Genomic DNA, 25387 nt, shown 5'->3' with positions numbered 1-25387 from the left:
AATCCAACAAAGATTTCTTTCTACAAACAGGGTGAGAGGGCAAGAACTCTACCATGTGTTGAACAAAGCACTTCAGCCACCATCATGGAGATGCAGCCCATCATAAATGTTCAATAAATAAGCATAGGCCTGATCACCTTCAACCCGAACTCCATGGTGTTATCTCATTTCAGGAGACAAACTTTTCTCCAAGTTGACTTTAATCCCCATTTTGGGTACAGCTGATGACCAGTTACAAATGGGCTTGTACCTAGCCCAGATCTCCTTTGATCCTCAAGGACATCCTGAGATGTTCTGACAGATTCCTTGCCCTACCTGTGCCATTGCCTGATCTGTATCCTAGCAGCCTTACCAAGAAGGTAAAAGGAAACAAGGTGAGCTTAGTAACTTGTTCTTGGCAACTCCATGGTGGCCCCAATGGTCCCCAACGGCATTCCAGCCATGGTAAGTTACACCCAGTGTGCTATGACACTGCTGGCTGGACAGGCATGTTTTCACTCTGCCTACTTTGCCAAAGGGAGAAGCTGGATGCATTGAAGTTCATCAGTTCGGGGCTCCGTGTGACAACAATTTCAAACATGTAAACTGCTGGTAAATTTGCAATAATTGGTTGAATAGTTCTCAATTTAATATCCCTAAATGCCACAGGTCCTTAGCTCTATAAATGGGTATTTAAAAATAACTATTAAGGGGCACCTCGATGGCTCAGTCGGTTAAGCATCTGACTCTTGATCTCAGCTCAAGTCTTGATCTCAGGGTCGTGAGTTTAAGGCCCACCCTGGGCTCCACACTGGGCGTGGAGCCTGCTTAAAATAATAATAATAATAATAAATAACTGCTAAATATTCATCGTCTCTAAACCCCACCCCATCGCACTCCCCACCTTTTAATGTACAAAATGTGATGAGCTTAGGAGATAGTGAAGCTGTATATTGCACACAGATTTAACACCTACATAACAATAATAGCTATTTATTCAACATCCATGATGTGCCAGGCATTTGACATGCAGCAAGTCATCTAACCCTCATAAGGTTATTGTTACTATGGACATTATAAACAAATGGCAGCTCATGGAAGGGAAGTGATTTGGCCTAAGTCTCCCAGTGACAGCAGAACAAGGATTTGAACCCAGGTCTATCCAAGTCTGGCCTACTCAGCAGGCCGCACTACTAACCAGTACAAACTGACATACCAGAGCCCAACACCCTTTCTCATTTTCTCTCCAACCCCACCCCACATTCCACCTGACCACCTTCTCCACAGCCCAGAACACGGCCGCCTCCTCTGCTTTGTTCCAAGCTGCAGCACCTGTCCTCCCCCCACCTGTACTCCCCCCACAGTCACACCCTCTGTATTCAGGACTCGCACCGAGTCCACCTCCTCTCCCTCCGGTCCTTTCCCAGCCTTCTCCGCTAACAGGAGCCTTACCCTCCTCCTCTTACTTCCCCCGCTGGTGTGCACGGCTCTGACTGAGGCCCCCCTTGTCCACATGCACACATACCCATCACGGCCCCCAATGGACTGCCACAGAAAGCAGATGCCGTGTTTCTCCTCTCCACCCCCACCACGCCCGAGGGTGACAGGTAAGTCTCCTCTCTTCATTCTCTTCATTGCAGAGTCCGTGATGAACGGGGCTCGCTCAGCTCCAGCATTCAGAGCCAAGAAAGCTGACAGACCGCTGACGCGTCCCTGCGGCCAGCCTCTGTGTTCTCCTTAGAAGCTGCTCCTCCAGGAGAACGGACATGCTAAGCGTCTCCCGCGCCAGGTGCTGTGCTGGACCCTTTCCAAACATGTTACGTCCTCTGAGTCTCCAAACAACCCAAGGAAAGGAGGATTTATCACCTGCACTTTATGGATGAGGAAAGGGGGCTCAGATCCATCACGGCTGGAGCTGGAATTCAAAGCCCAGTACGCTCACCTATGAAGCCCGCCTTCTTTTCACTGCATCGCAGGCTCAGAGGGAGCAAAGGCGGCAATACTTGCCCACACAGAGGTGTTTCTGCGTGGGCAAGGCACCTCTAGGGGTACGATCTCTACTCCCCTTCTGGAAGATAGGACTTACCTTTTAACCCTGTTCGTGGGCTTTCTCCCTTCCAAAGAAAGAAGACATTCCGTGGTCCCTTTTGTGATTAAAACCCTTAGGGAGTAAAATACATCTTTGGAACAGGAAGAGTAAGGGTTTATCTACCCATTCCTGGACATTCTAAAATAAAAGACCACTGACACATCACACCCAACCAGCTCATTGCACGCACACACACACACACACACACACACACACACACACAGAGTCTTCACAGTGGACCTCACAGAATTGGCCTCTTCCTGATTCCCTCTTTTGGATCTAATTGCCTCTGGTCAAAAATCCCTGCACTAGCCTCCTATTCCACTCCATCAGGACACAGCTTAGGGCGGGGGGAATAATCCTCAAGGCACACACATACACCTTACACAAGCTTAACATTTGGCACGTTTCATCCTTCCCTATATCTTGAGCCATAGACAAACCAGAATCCTAGCACAAAACATACTATAATCTTCACTACCTACTTCTTAGCCTGACTTGTAACTCAAGTCTACACAGCAACGGGTCATTGGCATAGCAAATCCCAAACTTTCTTTACCAACTACAGCCTAGCTCAGAGCAGAACTCACCACCCTCTTCTGACTTGCTAGTATTTGGAGCAGTAACTGTAGGACATGGCTGGACTGACTGAATACATCAATTGCTGGGTGACTGTGAATAGGTCCCTTCCTGCTCTGAATTAGACAACTCACTCAAACCATAGGAACATCAGTTCTGGGACAAATTACGCATTTCTCCAAGAGGGACCCAACTTCTAAGCCTCGCCAGGACTCTGAAGTCAATGCACAGAAATGTTATCAGCAAGACCTTGACAGTCAGCAAAAGCTGCCACAAGCCTGAGCTCTTTCCTCACAGATAATAAAGGTTTTCCTATTGCTAAAGGTGAAACCTAGCTGAAAGCAACAAATCTCTCAGTGAAAAGTTGAGTGGATCACTACACACACCCAGAGGAAAAAAATCCACATGGATTAAAGAGGAAGGAACTGATCAAATACTAAGATCTAGACTAAACCTTGGTGTCTGATTCCAATACTAAGGAGGATATATAGAAAAACATAGCAGCAACCACAGGAATGACAGATAACCATAAAAATAAGAATCAGTGTGCCACAGTTTACTCTCAGTGACATGAACAACACTGAACTTCTGACAGAATGAGGTGGCATGCTGGTTTGCAACTAAAAAGACCATCTTCAGGGAAGGATGCAGGCAGAGGCTATTCTGGAGGCTGAAGGAAACACTACTGAGACTGAAGATTGGACTCAACCAATCACTCATTAACTTGAGCCAAAAGTCAACTTCCCAGAGCCAAAGTTTACTCCTCTGTAAAATGGGAATGGCAAGTAGAGAGAAAATAGTCACTACAAACAGAAGGCATATGGATCTCTAAGCGAACCTAGATCTGAATACGGTCACTTCATGAGTAACACTGAGTTAAACTCCCTGAAGTAGTAAAATGATAACAACACCAACTGCAGAAGGCTGTTGCGAGAATTGAGTAAAGTGCTCATTACAGTACCAAGCCTAAGGAATGCCTAATTACTAAAAATTTCTATTAAGACTTACTGAGTGTTTATAATACTGCCTAACACGGTGTTGAGCACTACGCATGCTCTACCTTGTCATACTTGGTTTGTCTACTCTGCAAGACTGCATAAACATGTTTCTATACATAAATATGAGCATAGCAAAACTCCTAAAAGGATACACACAAAAATGCTAACAGTGAGTATTTCTTGGGAAGAAAAACACAATTTTTTTCTTTTCACTTACTTGCTTTTTCCAAAATTTTCTACAAATATCATTTATTGAGGTATATTTCTGTATTTTTAATGCCAAAATACATTAAAATACAATGAAAATCAAGACATTGCTCACAGGTAATCTCCTATATAAGCCAATTCTTTTGGAGGTAAGAACTAACAAAAGTTCTGCTTTCCCTCATAAACTGGCATGTACTCTGCTTTTCATTAAGAATTAACTGACTTCTCCCTTCTTCACTTTGCCACCAGGGGGCACAGCCAAAATTTTAGTTCAATCATTCAGTCAGGTCCTCATTCTTTGCATATTTCTATTTTAATTTCCCCAATTTCAACCTTCTATTCTAATCTATATGTCTTATCCTGATCTTGGATTTCTTTATATTTTACTGCTTTTCTCAATGTTTATCATAAATTTACTGTCTACAAATCCTTTGTAGATTAAGGCAAGGTATACATACACTTAAGCTGAAGACTTTGATTGCTATTGCCCATACACTTCATGCTGGGTCCCTGCATTTCACAGAATTCCGGTTAGGACATTAAATGATAGAATTACCACCTCTAAATCCAATCTGAAATTTTTTTTTAATGTAAAACTGCAACATCTCCCAATACCTGCAACAATAACAAAAATACCATAACTTTTGAAGTCTTAGCAGTCCCATAATTAAAGTCAGTTTTATTAAATGCTCAATTCTCAAAATTATATACATTTCTTTTTACTATAAAAAATCTCCACCCCCATCTCACCCTTCTTCACTCACCCCCCCCCCAAGGTAGGTACTGTCCAAGCAGAAGCAACCCCAACAAAGTCTACCACACATCCAAAAGCAGGGAAGACAGGAGGTCCCCAGAGCACAAGATATGCTGGTGTTATCGCACAGAGCCCTCCTGCAAGGGGGGGGGGGGGGAGAATGGGAAGAGCTCACATAACAAGAAGGGAACTGGAATAGGCAGACCGACAAAGACTTGTATAATTTATACCAATTTACAAATACTTTAGGTGCCCACAAACTCCAAGAAGAGACCAAACTAATACACAAAGGAAGGCCTCTGCCAGCGTCTCCTCTCCCTGAGGTCCTCCTATCAGGAGTCATTAGGAAGCCCAAACAGCTTCACAGTTCCCGCTTCCCGACTGCTGTCATATTTGCCATCTTTGTCATCACAGGCAAATGCCAGCAGAGGCCTTTTGGGGTGCCAAGCCACGGTGAAAGTCGGGGACTCACACTGCACCTCCCATAGCTTGTCTCCTATAAAAATCAATATAGAGAAACCAGTCAATATGTTAATACGAAGAAGCCACATTCATTAAGTACTACTCATTTAATCCATTTTTAAAAAAAAGATTTTATTTATTTATTTGAGAGAGAGAGAGCATGAGACTGGGGTGGGGGGTGAGGAAGGGGCAGAGGGAGACGGTGAAGCAGACTCCCCACCGAGCAGGGAGCCCAACATGGAGCTCAATCCCGGGACCGAGATCATGACCTGAGCTGAAGGCAGACACTTAACTGACTGAGCCATCCAGGCACCCCTCATTTAATCACTTATTAACCCTACAGGACAGGTACAATCATTACCCCATTTTACAGAGAACACCGAGGCACAGAGAGAGCACAAGCCGGTAGGTGACAGAAAAAGATCTGTACGCAGAGCCTATGATCTAAACCTATTCTGTACTCCCTAGGAAAACAGTAAAAGCAGTTAATATTTGTTGAGCACCCCTTAGGAATCAGATGGATTATACTTTATCTTAATAAAGTATAAAAGTATAATGACAATGCAGCAAGGTAAGTAATGATTTTAAACCCCATTTTATAAAGGAACAGGTGACTGGACAGTTAAGTCACACCTCAAGGAAGCAGCAGAGTCAGCACATGAAGTGAGTCTACTGCCAAAGCCACAGGTCTTTCTGCGAAATCACAATGCTTTGCAAATAGATTCTTTTTCCCCAAAAATGTCATTCTTCCTACTTGAAATTAAACATGATTTTTCTAAAGCCATTATTCCTTTAGTCCCACTTACTTTTTTTCAACCTTAGTGTTAAGATTAATGTAATATAATATTAACAATGTGGTGTTAATTTTAAAGATGCAGGATACATTAAAGTATATACTTCAAAGTTGTTAACTATACAGTAAGTAAATTACATTTCGATGAACTTATTTAAAAAATATATATATTTATATACATATGCACACATGTGTGTGTGGCGAGAGAAAGAAAGAGGTATTCTTTTTGTTAAGTGATCCTATTTCAGGAAGAGTTAACCACTCTCCATGATGCTAGTACCTGGCAGTCTGGCTAAATGTCTGAGCAAATTTCTATATTAAACAAACATAAAGAATAGTTTCAGAGGCTGCTACCCCCCTTCTACTTCTCTTTAGGCCTTTACTCCATCATTTGTCAGTCATTTGGGATTAGTTAAGATAAAGAAATTTATACAATTCAAGAAAACCTGAGTAGATATGAAGAGGCCTTCTAAAACATTTCCTAAATAACCACGCGGCTTCATAAACTTTAACACCTTGACCGTTTTATTGGAAAGTTTAATCTCTGAATGATAAATAAGGTGCTGTCTGGGTGAGACTGACATCACTACTCCAGACCACTGAAGTTCTAAAAGACCTGGTGCAATATGTATGGTGTGTCTAAAAAAGCTGAAGTAAGTGGATTATCAGAAATAAAATGGATTCTTACTTTGTTTTACATCTAACCATTAAAAATATGTAAAACACAAAATCTTAATATATGATTCCAACTATACATAATATAGTGTGTGTATACACACACACAGATGAATAGATGTCCACATATAAAACATCTATACAGATATATAAATATCTTTATAAATATATATGTATCTACATATGAAAAAAAGATTGGAAGGAAATACACTAATATGTTAGGAACTGGCTATCTCCAAATTATGGACCTATGTGTGACTGTTAATTTCTTCTTTATATTTGTCAGCATTTTCCAAATATTCTATACTGCGCATATACTCTTATTTTACAAACTAACATACAAGACATGCTTACTGCATAAAATTCAAACAGTACCAGGGTACAGAGCAGTACTGGGAAACAGAAACTTCTGTGATGGAAACATTTTACATCCGCGCTATGCAATACAGAAACCGCCAGCCACGTGTGGCTACTATAGTCCGTAAAATGAGCCTAGGGTAACTGAGGAACTGAATTTTTCATTTCATTTAATTGGTTTCAGTAATAATATTTAAATTATAATTTAAAGTAAAATTTATCTTCTCCCAATCTTCTAAGTCTAAAATAAATTCTTTCAAAAGTCTTTCTACTAAGTTAGCTTTAGTTTCTTTACCTAAATGGGAACACATCATGTGCATTAATTGGCTATCTGCTTTGCTCATTCAGTAAAATGCCTTGCCAATCTTGCATTTCAACACATATAGAGCTATGTTTTTCTCTTGGCACACTGTAATATGGATGTATCACAACTTATTCAATTAGTCATTCATAATGAAAATTTAGATTATTTCCCTTTTATGTATAAAACAATGCTATAAATATAATTGTGCTTCCCTCTGATAATCTCTTTTAATTTTTAGCCTGGGTTATAGAGAAAATTTTAGAAAACATGTTAGAAGTATTTGTCTGAACCACTTAGAAAAATTAATACAGCCATATTTGATATATTCCTGAAAGATTGTATGTGAACTAAATCATATTTTAGGGGCACCAGGGTGGCTCCGACAATTAAGCAGCCAGCTCTCGATTTCAGCTCAGGTCATGATCTCAGGATCCTGGAATCAAGCCCCGTGGTGGGCTCCGCACTCAGCCGGCAGTCTGCTTGAGGATTCTCTCTCTCTCTGTCCCTCTGCCCCTCTACCCGCCCCCTTGCTTCTGCACCTTCTCTCTAAAGTAAATAAATAAATCTTAACAAATAAAAAAATCAGGGATGCTTAGCTGGCTCAGTTGGTTAAGCATCTACCTTCGGCTCAGGTCATGATCCTGGGGTGCGGGGATCAAGCCCCATGTCAGGCTCCCTGCTCAGCAGGAAGTCTGCTTCTCCCACTCCCTCTGCTGCTCCCGCCCCCTGCTCGTGCTCTCTCTTGCTCACACTCTCTAATGAATAAATAAATCTTTTAAAAAATAAAAATAAAAGAATAAAATAAATCATATTTTATATGTATTAGGTGAGGTAGACAAATCTGCGCAAAGATGACACAGAAAAAACATGCACACACATGCACACACATGCACTGTTAAGAACAAACACTACGGGGGTGCCTGGGTGGTGCAGTCGTTGGGCGTCTGCCTTCGGCTCAGGGCGTGATCCCGGTGTTATGGGATCGAGCCCCACATCAGACTCCTCCGCTGGGAGCCTGCTTCTTCCTCTCCCACTCCCCCTGCTTGTGTTCCCTCTCTTGCTGGCTATCTCTCTCTGTGTCAAATAAATAAATAAAATCTTAAAAAAAAAAAAAAAAGAACAAACACTATGGTAATCTTTCTGTAAGTGGTGTGGTCCTTCACAAAATGTGAGCCCCCTGGACTCAGTCAGCAATCCCACTTCACTGGTTTACCCAAAAGGATGACCTAAACTGAAGTCCATAAGGAATATTTCTCATACTATCATTTATAACGGTACAAAGATGAGAAACCACCAAACAGCTGGGCAACTGAGGTACGTACAGGCATATATACGTATACGCTGGCAGTTGAAGAATACACTGACATATTCAGTGGAATTCCAGACTGCATTAGAAGTGGCAGGAGAGCACAGGAGCCATCGCCATGTTAAGAAGCTGTAACATCCTCAGGTGAGGCAGGCACGGCCTGGAGCAGGACAGTACCCATACATCACACAAACAAGGGTCCATAAAGGAGCTGCGCATCTGAATGGCTAGACAACACTTAGCACAATGTCAGCAACAGCGGCCATTTTTAAATTGTGGAATTGCAATTTTTTATTTTATTCTTTGAAGTCTTCTATACAGTTTAAATTCTTTTACTCAAGTATCATGTATTTCCAAAAACAGTAAAGCTACATTACAAAATAAATCTGAGGGTGATGAGAGAAGATGGCAGAGAAGGACAATCCTGAGCTCACCTCCTCCCACAGACACACAGAGGCCACAAGTATATCTACTGCAATTAACTCAGAAAACGATCAGAAGAGACCTTCCACAGCTAATCATAGAGAGAAAGACACATTGAAAGGGTAAAAGGGGTGGAGACATGGCCAGGAACCAAACCCCTGGTGCATATAACCACGAACAGGAGAGCCATCACAAGCATGGAGGATTGAGGGGATCAGATCCCACACAGGGCAATCCTGGCCCTAAGGACCTACACTGGGAAGACAAGTTCCCGTAATGTCTGGCTTTGAAAATCAGCAGGGCTTAACTCCAGGAGCTTTAGAAATCAGCAGGGCTTAACTCCAATTGAACTGAAGGGCAAAAGAGCCAGCACACTACTAAGCAGAAGCAGCAGCTTGAAAAGCGCCTAGGGTATACATGAAAGAGATTTACTAATTTTAGGGTGTGTGTAGGAAAGGCAAACATCTGCAGATTTCTCCAGGAATAAAAAAGCGCTGGCAGGTGCCATTTTTCTTGCCCTCCATGAGCCTAGATAGCTAGATGCTTGCAGAAGCCAATTCTAACACTCTCCATCTACCTTGTTAGCACACATGCCCCACCCCGGCATTACCCTACCACCCACCCTACCCAAGCCACTGGCCTCCGCAGGCACCCCTCCAAAGTAGCTCCTCCCCTGCCATATCCAGCACCCATCCAAAGTGACTCCTGCCCTGGGGTACGGGAGATAACCCTACACACCAGCTTGCCCACAGTTCCTACAGCTGGGCCTCTTGGCTGGCTGCACAAAGAACATGCCCTGCCCTTCCGTGTACCTGCAGCTGTCATACAGGCTAATTACACACAGCTAGACTGAGTGCCAGCCCCACCGACCACTGAGCCCATGGCAGCTGCAGCCAGGCCTCTCAACAGCACGGAAAGCAAACCCCGCCCAGTGCGCCTGCAGCAGGGAAAGCGGGTCACTGCAGCCAGCTGGGCTGAGGGCCAGCCCCACCCATCAGCATGCCCATAGCAATCATAGCTCAACCACAGCAGGAAGGTGCACACAGCCCATACAGGGGACAGCCCTAGTGTGCCTGATTCTGGTGACCAGGGCAGACAGCATACAGGACACCAGAGGACCTCATCTACATAAAGTCACTACTTTCAAGGTCAGGAGATGTAGCTGACCTAGTACCTAACACACAGAAACAAACACAGAGAGTTAGACAAAATGAGGAGGCTTAGGGATATGTCCCAAATGAAAAAACAAGATAAAATCACAGAGAAAGGACTAAACGAAATGGAGATAAATGATATGCCTGATGAAGAGTTCAAAGAAATGGTCCTAAAGATACTCAACTGGACTTGAAAAAACAGGGCATGAACTCTGTGAGAATTTCAACAAAGAGATAGAAAATGTAAAAAAGAGCCAGTCAGAGCTGAATACAGTAACTGAAATGAAAAATACAGTAGAGGAAATCAATAACAGATTAGGGGATGCAGAGGAACGGATCAGAGATCTTGAAGACAGGATAACAGCAACTAAGATGAACAGCAAAAGACAAAAGAATAATAAAAGTAAGAATAGGTGAAGGAACCTCTGCAACATCATCAAGCATGATAACATTTGCATTACAGGAGTCCCAGAAGAAGAGAGAGGAAAGGGGGCAGAAAATGTATTATTTTTTTTTAAGACTTTATTTATTTATTCGACAGAGATAGAGACAGCCAACGAGAGAGGGAACACAAGCAGGGGGAGTGGGAGAGGAAGAAGCAGGCTCCCAGCAGAGGAGCCTGATGTGGGGCTCGATCCCAGACCGCCGGGATCACGCCCTGAGCCGAAGGCAGACGCTTAACCGCTGTGCCACCCAGGCGCCCCAGGGGGCAGAAAATTTATTTGAAGAGATCATAGCTGAAAACTTCCTGAATCTGAGGAAGAAAACACACATCCAGATTCAGGAAACAAAGAAAGCCAAACAAGATGAACCCAAAAATGTTCACACTAAGACACATAATAATTAAAATGACAAAAATTCAAAATAAAGAGAGAATCTTAAAAGCAGCAAGAGAAAAGCAGTCACATACAAGGGAAAACCCATAAAGCTATAGGCTGATCTCAGCAAAAACTTTACAGGCCACAAGGGAGTGGCATTTATATTCAAAGGGCTGAAAGAAAAAAACCTAGAATACTCTACCAGGCAAGGCTATCATTCAGAATTGAAGGAGATAGAGTTTCCCAAACAAAAGGGAGTTCATCACCACTAAACCAGCCTTACAAGAAATATTTAAGGGAATTCTTTAAGTGAAAAGAAAAGGCCATGATTAGAAGAAAATTATGAAAGGAAAAAAACTTCACTGGCAAAAGCAAACATGATTAAAGGTAGTGGACTAATCACTTATAAAGTCATTATGAAGGTTGAAACACAAAAGCAGTAAAATCAATTACATCTACAAAAATTACTCAAGGGATACACAAAATAAAAAGATATGACATACACATAAAATGTAGAGGGGTAGTAAAAATTCAGTGCTTTTTACAATGTGTTAAGCTTAAGCAACTAACAATATAGACTGCTACACACATAGGATGTTATATATGAACCCCATGGTAACCACAAATCAAAAATCTGTAATAGACATATAAAAAATAAAGAGAAAGTAATCCAAACATAACATTAAAGAAAGCCATCAAACCACAAGGGAAGAAAGCAAGAGAAGAAAGGAACAGAGAACTACAAAACAGAAAACAATGAACAAAATGACAACAAATATATACCTATGAATAACTACTTATATTAAAATTGACTAAATGGTCCAATCAAGTGACACAGGGTGACTGAATGGCTGAAAAAACGAGACCCAACTATATGCTGCCTACAAGACTCACTTCAAACCTAAAGACGCACACAGACTGAAAGCGAGGGGACAGTAAAAGATATTCCATGCAGATGGAAGTGGGAAAAAAAAGCTGGGATAGCAGTATTTTTATCAGACAAGGGCAACCCTCTCAGGTCCCCTCCCTCCACGGGAGCTTTGTACAATCACTTTGCTATCACTCAATAAACTTTGCTTTGCTGCTCGCCAAAAAAAAAAAAAGAAAAAGAAAAAATTCTCAGACAAAATATACTCTACAACAAAGAGTGTAGTAAGAGACAAAGAAAGGCATTAAATAATGATAAAGGGATCAATCCAACAAAAGGATGTAACAATTATAATTTATGTACCTAACATAGGATAGGGGCACCTAAATACATAAAATAAATATTAACAAACATAAAAAGAGAAATTGACAGTAATACAACAAGAGCAGGGGACTTTGACACCACACTTATATCAAATGATAGGTCATCCAGACAAAATCAATGAAGAAACAGTAGCTCTGAATGACACATTAGACCAGGCAGACTTGACAGATACACACAGAACAATCCATCCAAAAACAACAGAATACACATCATTTTCAAGTGCACATGGAAGAGTCTCCAGAATGGATCATATATGTGGTAGGCCACAAAACAAGTTTCAATGAATTTAAGAAGACTGAAATTTTATCAAGCCTCTTTCTTGACCCACAATTGTATGAAACTAGAAATCGATTACAAGAAAAAAAAAACTGGAAAAAACACAAAGATACAGAAGCTAAACAGCATGCCACTAAACAACCAACACATCAATGAATAAATCAAAGAGGAAATAAAAAAATACATGGAGACAAATGAAAATGGAAACACAACAATTCAAAATCTTTGGGATGCAGCGAAAGCAGTTCTAATGGGAAACTTTATAGCAATATAGGCCTACCTCAAAAAACAAGAAAAATCCCAAATAAACAAAGTAACCTTATATCTAAAGGAGCTACAAAAAGAACAAAGCCCAAAGTTAGTAGAAGGAAGGAAATTTGAAAAAAAAAAAAAAGATTAGAGCAGAAATAAATGAAACAGATACTAAAAAACATCAGAAAAGATCCATGAAAGCAAGAGCTGGTTCTTTGAAAATATAAACAAATTTGATAAACCTTTACCAGACTCATTAAGAAGAGCGAGAACTCAAATAAATGAATTCAGAAATGAACAAGAAGAAATAATAACTGATATCACAAAAATACAAAGGGTTCTATGAGAATACTATGAAAAATTATATGCCAACAAATTGGACAACCTAAAAGAATGGATAAATTCCTATAAACATACAACATTCCAAAACTGAATCACAAAGAAAGAGAAAATTTGAACAAATTACTAGTAATGAAATTAAACTGGTAATCAAAAAACTCCCAATAAACAAAAGTCCAGAACCAGATAGATTCACAGGTGAATTCTATCAAACATTTAAAGAAGAGTTAATACCTATTCTTCTCAAACTATTCCAAAAAATAGGTGAGGAAAAAAAACTTCCAAATTCATTCTATGAGGCCAGCATTACCCTGATACCAAAAACCAGGCAAAGACACTACCAAAAACAAAACAAAAACAAAACAAAAACAAAACAAAAAAAATGCAGGCCAATATCCCTGATGAACATAGACGCAAGAATCCTCAACAAAATATATTAGCAAACCAAATTCAACAATACATTAAAAAGATCATACACCATGATCAAGTGGGATTTATTGCAGGGATGCAAGGATGGTTCAATATTTGCAAATAAATCAATGTGATACATCGTATCAATAAGAGGAAGGACAAAAACTATATGATCATTTCAAAAGACACAGAAAAAGCATTTGACAAAATAAACATCCAATCTTGATAAAAACTCTCAAAAAAATGGATTTAGAGGAAACAGACTTCAACATAACAAAGATCATATATGAAAAACCCACAAACAACATCATATCCAATAGTGAAAAATTGTAAGCTTCTCCCCTAAGATCAGGAACAAGACAAGGATGTCTACTCTCACCATTTTTATTCAACACAGTCCTGGAAGTCCTGGCTACAGCAACCAGACAAGAAAAAGAAAAAGGAAAAAAAAGAAAAAAGAAAAAAGAAAAGCATCCAAATTGGTAAGGAAGAAGTAAAACTGTCAGTATTTGCAGATGACATGATACTATATATAGAAAACTGTAAAGACTCCACAAAAAACTATTGGAATAAATGAATTTAGTGAAGTTGTAGGAAACAAAATTAATATACAGAAATCTGTTGCATTTCTATACACTAATAATGATGTAGTAGAAAGAAAAATTAAGAAAAGAATTCCATTTACAACTGTACCTAAAAGAATAAAATACCTGGGAATACATTTAACCACGGAGGGAAAAGACCTATACTCTAAAAACTATCAGACACTGAAGAAAGAAATTGAAGATGACACAAATAGAAAAATATACCATGTTCATGGACTGGAAGAATTAATATTATTAAAATGTCCACACCACCCAAAGCAATCTACAGATTCAAAGCAATCCCTATCAATATACCAACATTTTTCATAAAACTGGAACAAATAATCCTAAAATTTGTATGGAACCACCAAAGACTGAACAGCCAAAGCAATCTTGAGAAAGGAGAACAAAGCTGGAGGTATCACAATCCCTGATTTCAATATATATTACAAAGCTATAGTAATCAAAACAGCATGGCACCAGCACAAAAACAGATGACAGATCAATGGAACAGTATAGAGAGCCCAGAAATAAACCCACACTTACATGATCAATTAACCTACAACAAAGGAGGCAAGAACATGCAATGGAAAAAAAGTCTCTTCAACGGTGCTGGGAAAACAGGGCAGCTACATGCAAAAAAATGAAATTGGACTACTTTCTTATACCATACACAAAAATAAACTCAAAATGGATTAAAGACCTAAATGTGAGATATGAAACCATAAAATTCCTAAAAGAAAACATAGGCAGCAATCTCTTGGACATCAGCCTCAGCAACATATTTATGGATATGTCTCCTCAAGCAAAGAGAAACAAAAGCAAAAATAAACCACTGGGACTACACCAAAATAAAAAGCTTTTACATAGCAAAGGAAACCATCAACAAAACAAAAAGGCAACCTACTGAATGGGAGAAGATACTTTCAAATAACAAATCCAATAAGGGGTTAATATCCAGTAAGTGTCTTATACACTCAACACCAAAAAATAAAAAAAATAAATTAAAAAAATTAAAAAAACCTGATTAAAGAATGGGGCTTCTGGATGGCTTAGTCAGGTGAGCATCCAACTCTTAGATTTCAGCTCAGGGTCCTGGGATTGAGCCCCAAGTCAGGCTCCGTGCTCAGCAGAGAGTCTGCTAGAGATTCTGTCCCTCAGCCCCTCTACGCTCGCTTGTGCTCTCTCTCTAATGGGTGAATGAATCTTTAAATTTAAAAAAAAGAGAGACAGAAAACCTGAATAGGCATTTTTCCAAAGGAGACATATAGATGACCAAGAAACATGAAAAGGTGCTCACGCTCACATCACCGACCATCAGGAAATGCACATCAAAACTACAATGAGATACCACCTCACACCCATCAGAATAGCTAGTATCAAAAAGATAATAAAAAACAAATGTTGGTGAGGATATAAAGAAGGAATCCTCATACACTGTTGGTGGGAGTGTAAATTGGTGTAGCCACCGCAGAAAATAGTATGGAGCTTTCTCAAGAAATTAAAAATAGAAATACTATATGATCCAGTAATTCCACTACAGGGTAATTACCCAAAGAAAACAAAAACACTAATCTGAAAACATCTGTGCATCCCTGTTTATTGCAGCATTATTTACAAGAGCCAAGATATGGAAGCAACCTAAGTCTCCACGGATAGATGAATGGATAAAAAGATGTGAGATGTGTGTGTATATATACATACACACACACACACACACACACACACACACACACACAATGGAATATTAATCAGTCATAAAAAAAGAATGAGATCTTGCCATTTGCGAGAATATGGGTGGACCTAAGTGGTATTAAGCTAAGTGAAATGAATCAGAAAAGATAAATACCATATGATTTCACTTATACATGAAATCTGAAAAACGAAACAAGTAAACAAACAACAGAAACAGATTCATAAATACAGAAAACTGCTGGGTGCCAGAGGGGAGAGGGCTGGGATGATGGGTGAAATAGGTGAAGAGATTAAGAGGTACAAACTTCCAATTATAAAAAAACATGTCATGAAGATATAAAGTACAGCAAAGGGAATATAGTCAATAATATTGTAATAATGTTGTATGGTGACAGATGGTGATAACGTTTATTGTGATCAATGACTAATGCAAATCACTATGTCATACATGAAACTAGCACCACATTATATGTCAACTACACTTCAATAATAAAAAATTATTAATTAAAAATAAATAAGTAAAGCTGAGGAAATTCTTCTGTGAAATGAATATTCTTCTCCCATTTTTCTATTTTCAAATTCTATTGGTTGTTTTTAAAGCAAATCACATGTATTTTGATAATTCCTAAGATTATTTAAAAAATAGGTATTTTTTAAGTTCACATACAGGCAAAATATAGGGAAAAAAGTATACCACAACACAAAAAGAGATTGTATTTAGAGGTGGGACCACAGGTAACACTTTTTTCTTTCTCCTATTTTCCGTATTTTAAAAATTTCATCATAATAGAAGAATTAAAAATTAATATAATGTAAAATATTTTCCTAAATCACTTTCTTTCAGATCTGCCCCTTTCCGAACTCTTTGCCCCCTCATGACCTGACTGTAACAGTCATAATAAACAAAGATGTCTTAGGAAGAAAATTCACTTATGCTAATGCAGGTGAAGTAGTAATGTGAAGATGAAAACACATGACAGGAAAAGTCCTGATGGCCAAAGATGACAGACAGAAGACTCATTACGATAGTGAGGGTTTCTGTTACCTGTCTCTACTTCAGCAATGTCAATAAAATGATCTTCCGAGGCTGATGCCAGCATTTTTCCATCGTGGCTAAAACTGAGGGTCCTCACAGGCCAATCCAGCCTATAACAGAGTGGACGGAGGACACGTTAGAAATAACCCAGTAAGAGTAGAGCACAATTTCACCCAAAATAAAATCAAATTAATTTCTTCAACAAGGAAAGTGCTGGCAGAGCTGCTTACCTGGAAAAGCACCGAACACAAACCAACTCATCCACATCCCAGAGGCTGACCAAAGCATCCGCACTTCCTGTGGCAAAGTACTTCCCCATGGGGTCAAACTTGATACAGATGCAGTTGGAAGGATGGGCATTGATGGACTGCACAGGTTTCAGCTCTGGGTAGCTGAGAAACAAGACAGACAGCAATTAAACTATGGGAAGAGGGCTATGGTACTAAGACGGCAACAGGAGACACTGAAGAAGAAAATCGAAGACAACAAAACAAATATCAGACTGTAATTCAAACAAACTTTCCTGGACTTAAAAAAAAAAACAAAATTAGATTATCATCAGACCTTTCTGACATTAAGACTTTATGCCAAAAGAAAATGGGGTAATATATTTAAGATATACAAGCAAGAAAATAGGAATCAAGAATTTTTATATCTAGCAAAATTGACTATCAATTATAAAGGGCTCAAATACTAAGCACAATTAAATATCTGTAAGTTTTATAAGTATGTAAGTTATAATAAGTATGAACTTAGAGAATACTGTTCCATGAACCCTTCCTGAGGAATCTAAAGAATGAACTTTGACAATCAAAATGACCACAGACTTATTAGCATGGGACTCGTGATGAGTATTACATATACAGCTTCTTGTAGAAACTGTAGATGGAAAAGAAAGGCATTGTACGTAGTAGCTCTATACTCTGATAATATATATAGTATTAACTATTTTTTTAATGGAAGAAAAATGAGGAAAGCAACACAAAAAGCAAAATTTACTATTTTAGTAATCACACTGGTGGTGGTAGTGGTAATACTGTTATTCTGAGATATCCCTACATGTAACATGGAAAAAGGTAGTAAATAACTGGAATATTCTAATTCTGTAATTCTTTGTATCCTTGAGAACCAGAATACTCAAATACTCAGTTTGGAAAGAAAGAGTTATTTATAATATAGAAGATGTTTAGTAAAATTCCACTAGTCCTGGATTTTGGAAATTATCAATATAAATTCACAATTCACATATTTTATCTTTAAAAATATACACATATATGTCCTCGCTCTGTCCACTGGAAAGGTCTAGAAATATGACCAAACCAGCAATATGGACATCCGTAGCTCCAATATCATTTCTCAGAAAAAGAATCTAGGGATTCTTAGAGAATTTTCTGATTAAAGGTCTGAGGCAGGAAACATACAAGATGAACTTGGGATATCTTGTTGTACCAGACAGCAACAAACTGAAGACCACTAGGATTATGTAAAAAAAAAAAAAAAAAAAAAAATGACTCAGGAATCAACTTGAAAAGGCTCCCATTAGCTAAAGATGGGATAATTTGAGCTTCCATAAGGATAATTACTCCAACAGACTGAAACACATCTACCATGCTTAAATACGAGTGTATAATAAGCCTTAAAAATAAAACCTAGCTGATCATCTTTGGAGGTGATAGAGAACTAATTCATTATCTGATGACAAAGGGAAAGAAGCACTTATCCTTCCTTTTCTAAGTCAACTACATTCTTAAGTAACCAATTAGGAAATGAGAGGAAGCATCTTGTATTCCAACAACGAAGTAAGCATTCAAAATCAGCAAAATCCAGACTAGGTGAATCTCTGTAGATTTACAGTCTAGTTTTCCAACAGCTATACTGTAAGTAAAAGAAGGATGAAGAGTACCTTGGTAGTTTAACACACTTACAAGACAACAAATTTTTTTTAAACAGACAAAACTAGAGTATCTAGAAAAGCACACTTGGTAGCTAAAACTATAAAGAAATGCTATAAAAATCAAGATAGTGTTTCCTCTTGAGGAGAGGGAGTTATGACTAAGACAAAGTACATGGATGGACTTCTGGGATGGCCAGCAAATTGCTAGCTCTTGACCTGGGTGGGGTTACACAGACAACAGTTCATTAAGCTATATGTTGTTTTAAGCAGTTTTCTATATATGTTTTATTTTCTAATATAAAGGCTTAAAAAAAAAGCTATAGAATCCCAACTTGAATAAAATTCAAGTTGCTAAGCACAGATTTCCAGCCTTTTATATAATCTGGTCCCAGATTGTGTTTCAACTTTATCTTCCCATTTTCAGGCCCTCTCTTCAGATACCTTATCTGCCACCATTCCCAGCAACCCTGACCTACCAACTACTCTCCATATAGGCCATGTTCATTCACACCGGTTTTGTCCATTGTATGGTTCCCTTTTGCTGATTCTTAAAATTCTACTCAGCTTTCAAGGTCAAGCTCAGAAGCTGCCTCCTTCAATCCCCTACTCCTACAGTCAATATAAGTTTCTTTCCCTGGGATTCCAGAGCAAACTCAGAGCCTCTCTAAAACAACCTATTTCACACTGCCCTGCATTGCCCACCCAGAATAGCAGAAACGGAGTCGATAGATCCGAATTTCAATCCCAACATTTCATTCATTCACAGAAAGAATAAATATTTACAGAGATCCTAACTCTGTGTAGTAAGTATTAAGGTAGGCACTAGAGATTCAACAGTAAACAAGTTACACGTGGTCCCTACCTTCACTGAATTTGTAGTTTAGAAGATATAGATAGGTAAACATTTATTATAGGGGCGCCTGGGTGGCTCAGTCAGTTAAGCGTCTGCCTTTGGCTCAGGTTATGATCCCGGGTCCTGGGAACAAGCCCTGCACTGGGCTCCCTGCTCAGTGGGGAGCCTGCTTCTCCCTCTACTTCTGCTGCTCCCCCTGCTTGTACATAAATACTCTCTCTGGCAAGTAAATAAATAAAATCTTAAAAAAAAAAAAAACCATGTAATTATAATATAGAATGAGAAATGCTTCCAACAGGAAGTACATAAAATAAGCTTCTAACCTGGGGAGGTAGGAAAGTAATGAAGATGGCTTCCCTGGAGGGAAATTTAAGCAGAGACTTTACGGGTACAAATTAAGCCATAATTCAAGGTGCATCCAGCTCTTGTGCTCACCAGCTGACTAGTGATTAAACCTCTCTGAACCCCAGATCCTCATCTGTCAACTAAGACTCAAATAACAACCCCACAGAATTTCTGTGAGGACTCCGTAAATATAAGGTGCCTGGCTCAAAGGTGTTCAACAGAAGTTAGGACTCTTTATTCCCATTTTTCTTCAAGGTCCTTCAGGACAGACTCACATCTAATTCATCTCTGTATCCACAGCACCCAAAGAAAGGTATGAGTGTCCCTAAGCTAGAACCCCCTCACCTGAGGATGTTGATACAACCATTGCCATTTGTCAGGAAGAACATGTTGTTGTCATTATTCCAGGAGATTTCATTGACTTCAAACTTGAACTGCTCCTCTGCTTTGGAACGGTGTGTCTTGGCATCAATAAAGGTCACCACATCATCCTTGTTGCCTACAGCAATGGTCTGCCCATCAGGACTCCAGCAAATATTAATGTTTTCCCCTGGAAACCCAGATATAATCAGCAAGATACTGTTTGCCCATAATCCTGCAGAAGTTTATTTTTTTTTAATCCTACAAAGACCAGAGCTATCTCCAAACCTCATTCACTAAGGTCCTAGTCAATAGAAGGGAATGACTACTTACTCGCCGATTATGAGTCCAGTACTTTCATCTACAAATTTCCCCCTGTGGGTCCTCACAATTCTCTAAGGGACACTTTATTATCCCCATTTTACATATGAAGATATGGAAGAGATGAGTGATGAGCCAAAGTGTCAAAGTCATGAAGTAATAGAGCCAAGATCTAAACCAGACTTGACTCCAAAGCCTCTTAGTCTTATACCGGCATTTCCCAAACTCCAGTCATTCACATGCTACTTTCACAATTTTTGTCCTATCCATGTTAATAGCTGTATTTCTTTACTCAAGATTTTTCTTACAATTGACTCAAAAAATTTTAGTTAAATAAATTTAGTTTCCCATTTAGCAATAAATTCTATGGGCTAGTTCTTTTTTTCAGGTAGGCATTAAAATATATACACAGCCAGTTTTAAATGTTTATCCCCTTACCGCCTAAATCACTCACACATCACCAGTTGTCTACTTGGAGAAAGCACTACAACATTCCACCTCTAGGGACAAGTCTTGTCAGCAAAGTCCAGTGACCCACAGTGAACACATCGATTAAAAATTTCATCAACTTTATCAATTCTATGATGCATATATTTTCACACTTTATTCTCTACAATGTATCTTAAAATGCATCAGGATGCATCTCAAAATTTTTGGTGTATCATGGCTGTCTAGAAACTTTATTTTCTTTCCTAGCAACACATAAAATATTGGTGCATCTTATAATCATGACACGTTAGTCAATAAAATATAATAAATGGCCTCAAGGTTTACAGGACAATACCTGGTGAAGAACAGATTCTACAAATGTAATGCACAACTTCCAGGTCATTTTCTCCCAGACCACCAAGACCATCCATTCCCAAGACAGCCATTCAGCCTATCAGCAGTTTCCCAAATTCTCCATATATCTGCACATGCAGCTCCCTCCTAGAGCTGCTCCCGACCCCTCATGCACCCACTATACCCTGACCACTAAATCCCTATTAGCTATTTTAAGTGTGTGCTCAAATTCTGTGAGGTCTTGCCTGTCCCCAAGGCAGACTTAAGCATTTCCATTCTAGGTATCCATCTTATAGACCTCTCCACTACAGATAAACCCTATCATATATGTTAGGTTTTTTGGTTTCGTTTTTTTTTTTAAACACACATCCCTCTCCCTGTGCTCAAATTCTGTGAGCTCTTGCCTGGCCCCAAGGCAGACTTAAGCATTTCCATTCTAGGTATCCATCTGATAGACCTCTCCACTAAAGATAAACCCTATCATATTATGTGAGGTTTTTTGGTTTGGTTTTTTTTTTAAACACACGTCTCTCTCCCTGTGCTCAAATTCTGTGAGGTCTTGCCTGTCCCCAAGGCAGACTTGAGCATTTCCATTCTAGGTATCCATCTGATAGACCTCTCTACTAAAGATAAACCCTATCATATTATGTTAGGTTTTTTGGTTTGGTTTTTTTTTTAACACACGTCTCTCTCCCTACACTAAACCTAGTACAGGTCCTGGGAGCTGGAGATTGTCTTATTCAGCCCAGGATGTCCCATACCTAACACAAGGCCACACTTAGAGAAGATATTTGGAAATGCTTGTTGAATGACTATAAGTAGTTCATCTTCCTATTGCCCTCTCTCTGAAGAGTCACCTTTAGTGTTCACAGTGGCAATGCATTTTGTAGTCCTCACATCCCAGATGCGAATAGTTTTGTCTCCAGATGCTGTGACAAAGAGGTCAGGATTACTTGGATGCCAACAAAGCTGGTCCACACTATCCCCATGTCCCCGATAATTGTTTTCTTTTACCTGAAAGAACAGAATCCAAATGTCACTTCACACATAAGTACCTGCCTCCACGCGTAACTTCTTAACCTTATTCAAACACCAAGGTACCTTGTGGCCAACAAAGATCCAGACAATTAAAAAAAAATCCTTCAACACCCCTTCCCCGAAACTCTTCCCAATACCCCCTCCCTTCCTCTCCAATCACTCTGAATTGTTCTGAGGTTTGGATTCCACATCAATGCCCTTACTCTTTTGCCCTCTGTAGCCTTCCTCCTCCTTTCTGGTTCTCCACACTTACTCTACCGCCAAGGTTCCCAATCTTCTTGCTCACTCCCACAGGAAGCCCTATCATTTTCAAAGGGGCCCTCCTCACACCATAGGGACCCCACCACCACAGCCCCTAGCCACTCCTCACCACCACACAACTCCTTCCTACCACTCTCATACACCTCCACCTCACTCCAGTCCCATCTATCCTCCTCGCCACCAGTCTTCATCCTCTCCTCGCCTCCACTCCCCGCTCATCTTTACACCTCCTTACTGCTACACTCCCTCGCACCCCCACCTCCCTCTTACCACCACCATCTTCCTCTCCACCACACCCCCACCAGATCCCTAACCACCACCCTTGTTACTCCCGCACTCCTCTAGCATGCACTACACAACTCCCTTATCCCCACAACGCTCCCTGCTCCTCGCCTCCACCCCCCCTCCCACCCCCATTCTCTCCCTCATTACCACACCTCGCTTTATCACAGCCCCTCTGGCCTGGGCCGGTCCCTGACAGCTTACCAAACGGTCTTTCTCCAGCAGGAATACGCTGGCCGTCTTGTCGAAAGACCCCGAAGCTAGGCGACGACCGTCGCAGCTCCAGGCCACTGAGTGCACCTTGGCGCTGTGCGCAGGAAACTCGCGCGTCTTGCTGTGGCCGCGGAACAGCTCCTGCATTCCTAGCACGTAGCGTGTTGGGCCGCTGGTCACTGAGCACCAGGGAGCCATTGAGCCAGGACCGCTCTGGCCCAGCGCCGAGGGCCCCATGGCCGCCGCAGCCACCGCCATTGCGAGCTCCCGCTGGCCCGCGTTGTTACCCCCACTTCGGCACAGTCAGTCCTGCCGCCGCCGCCGCACGCATGCGCCTGGAAGAGCGGCTCTGCTCTGCACAGCCGCAATACGGGCCAACCGGGAGGGGACTACAAATCCCGGCATGCAGCGCGCGCGCTCCCTATTCAAACGAGAACGATTACAATTTAAGTTTCTTTCACAGTCAATGATTCTGGGGTTTTTAAGGCCTATTTCCCCCTTACCTACTGCCCGGTAAATGTATTTGTATCCCTGTTCAATTAAAAGGAAAGCCGGGGCGCCTGGGTGGCACAGCGGTTGAACGTCTGCCTTCGGCTCAGGGCGTGATCCCAGCGTTATGGCATCGAGCCCCACAGAAGGCTCCTCTGCTATGAGCCTGCTTCTTCCTCTCCCACTCCCCCTGCTTGTGTTCCCTCTCTCGCTGGCTGTCTCTATCTCTGTCAAATAAATAAAATCTTAAAAAAAAAAAAAAAAGCCAACGCTATCCTTCCAAACCTCAATTCCCCATCAACAAAACACGTTTTTTTCCAGGGCGATCTCCACCTCTCAGTCCCCTCCCTTAGAGCAGAAGGCCCTGGACTCTCCCGCTGGAGAAGGACCGGCTGTTCAACTAGAGGTTTGTCGGGGTCCAGAGAGGGGAGGGGAGGGATTGAGAAGGGGTTTGGGGATGTCTTTAAATAAACAAATTCTCCGGTTTTTAAATGGTATTGATGAGGGACAGAAGCAGAAAAATGTTCACCTTTAGTCCAGAAGGCTGATCTACAGCCTGCAGAGTTTCAATAAGGATGAAATGCGAACTGGTTGCTATATTCTTAAAAGGTCTCATGACTGCCTGTATAGCTCACCAATAGTTAAATATCAAGCTGAATGATAAGCACCAGAGAAATCTTTTGAAAATAGTTTTATGAGTAGAAATTTGAAGAAAACCTTAATGATCTAAAACTCCCTGCACATCCTGACCCCCTTGATCACTAAGCATATAACCACCAGCTTCATACAGCAAAAGTGCAGATCTCTCAGCCCACAGGCCCTATTCCCCATGCCATTTAAATAAACTTACTAATTTGCACCGTAAAACGTCTCAAGAATTCTTTCTTGACCATCATGCTCAATGATCCCACAACACTACAAGCACATGATCAGATATGCAAAAACATAAAAGATACAGAGTAAAAAGTAAATGTCCACCTGTGTGACCCCTCTCCTTGGGTTATTCATATCCTTCTCATGCCTACCTTAAACCACAAGTACAGCAGTTTCTTGCTGAAGAAATCACTGATGAGCTGCCAACGCCAACCAAGGCCCTGGAGAAGGACTGTGGGCTGGGGCAGGGTTTTGGTGATAAGCAGGTGGCTGGAAAAACAAATTTTGCGGGGAGCACCTGGGTGGCTCAGTCAGTTAAGCATCCAACTTTTGATCTCAGCTCAGGTCTTGATCTTAAGGTCTTGAATTTAAGCCCCTCGCTGGGCTCCATGCTAGGTGTGAAGCCTACTTAAAAAATATATATATTTTTTAAGGTAATATGAGCAGTTGGGTAACAAATGTAAAAAGTACAAAGGGGAATAGAGTGAAAAGTAAGTTTACCTCCTGTGTCCCCAAATTTACCTTCTGAAAAATATTATTAACTATTTTGTGTGGTCTTCCAGAGATAGTTTAAATGTTTAAAGCACCTTTGGAGAGGTAGATAGGTCTGTGTATATCCTTCCTACACCACCACTCCATCCCCAGAAAAAATGGTAGCCTTCCTTACATAACTGGTTTTCTATGGTACACACAAAAATAATTTATCAGTATATACATCTGTCTCATTCTTCTTAATGGATGTAGTCTTCAATGACACGCATGTGTCATTCAGCTGATCCCCTTAATGGGTATTTAGTGCCCATGAATTTGCTTTTAGAATACTGCAGTAAATATGCCTATACAAATTTCATTGTGCACATATGCACTCTTTTATTTGAACAGATATTGCCAAAATATCTATGAAGGCATTCTAACAATCCCCATTTCCATCA

General features: G+C 40.4%; 1 protein-coding gene across 3 annotated transcripts in view; it reads right to left on the bottom strand.

Annotated features, from left to right (window-relative positions):
- Window positions 1-23412, bottom strand: part of THOC3 (THO complex subunit 3) — a 94837-nt gene extending 71425 nt beyond the window's left edge. The window contains exons 1-6 of one of the 3 annotated variants that reach the window (XM_045803081.2): window positions 23085-23412; window positions 22157-22313; window positions 20181-20385; window positions 16974-17135; window positions 16753-16853; window positions 4512-5102 (exon numbers count right to left, since the gene is read on the bottom strand). In XM_045803081.2, the coding sequence (XP_045659037.1) occupies window positions 4939-5102; window positions 16753-16853; window positions 16974-17135; window positions 20181-20385; window positions 22157-22313; window positions 23085-23351 (1056 nt within the window). In that variant the 5' untranslated portion in view covers window positions 23352-23412 and the 3' untranslated portion in view covers window positions 4512-4938. Of the gene's footprint in view, window positions 1-4511; window positions 5103-10711; window positions 10835-16752; window positions 16854-16973; window positions 17136-20180; window positions 20386-22156; window positions 22314-23084 lie in introns of those variants that run through there. The other 2 variants (XM_087867803.1, XM_045803180.2) reach the window with 2 other exon arrangements.
- Window positions 23413-25387: the final 1975 nt, after the last annotated feature.

The sequence above is a fragment of the Ursus americanus genome, chromosome 15 (genome assembly GCF_024610735.1).
Source record: "Ursus americanus isolate L20-20 chromosome 15, mUrsAme1.1.p, whole genome shotgun sequence".
NCBI classification, from domain to species: Eukaryota; Metazoa; Chordata; class Mammalia; order Carnivora; family Ursidae; genus Ursus; species Ursus americanus.
Note: the sequence above shows the minus strand (reverse complement) of the source record. Positions and strands in the feature narration are given on the sequence as shown.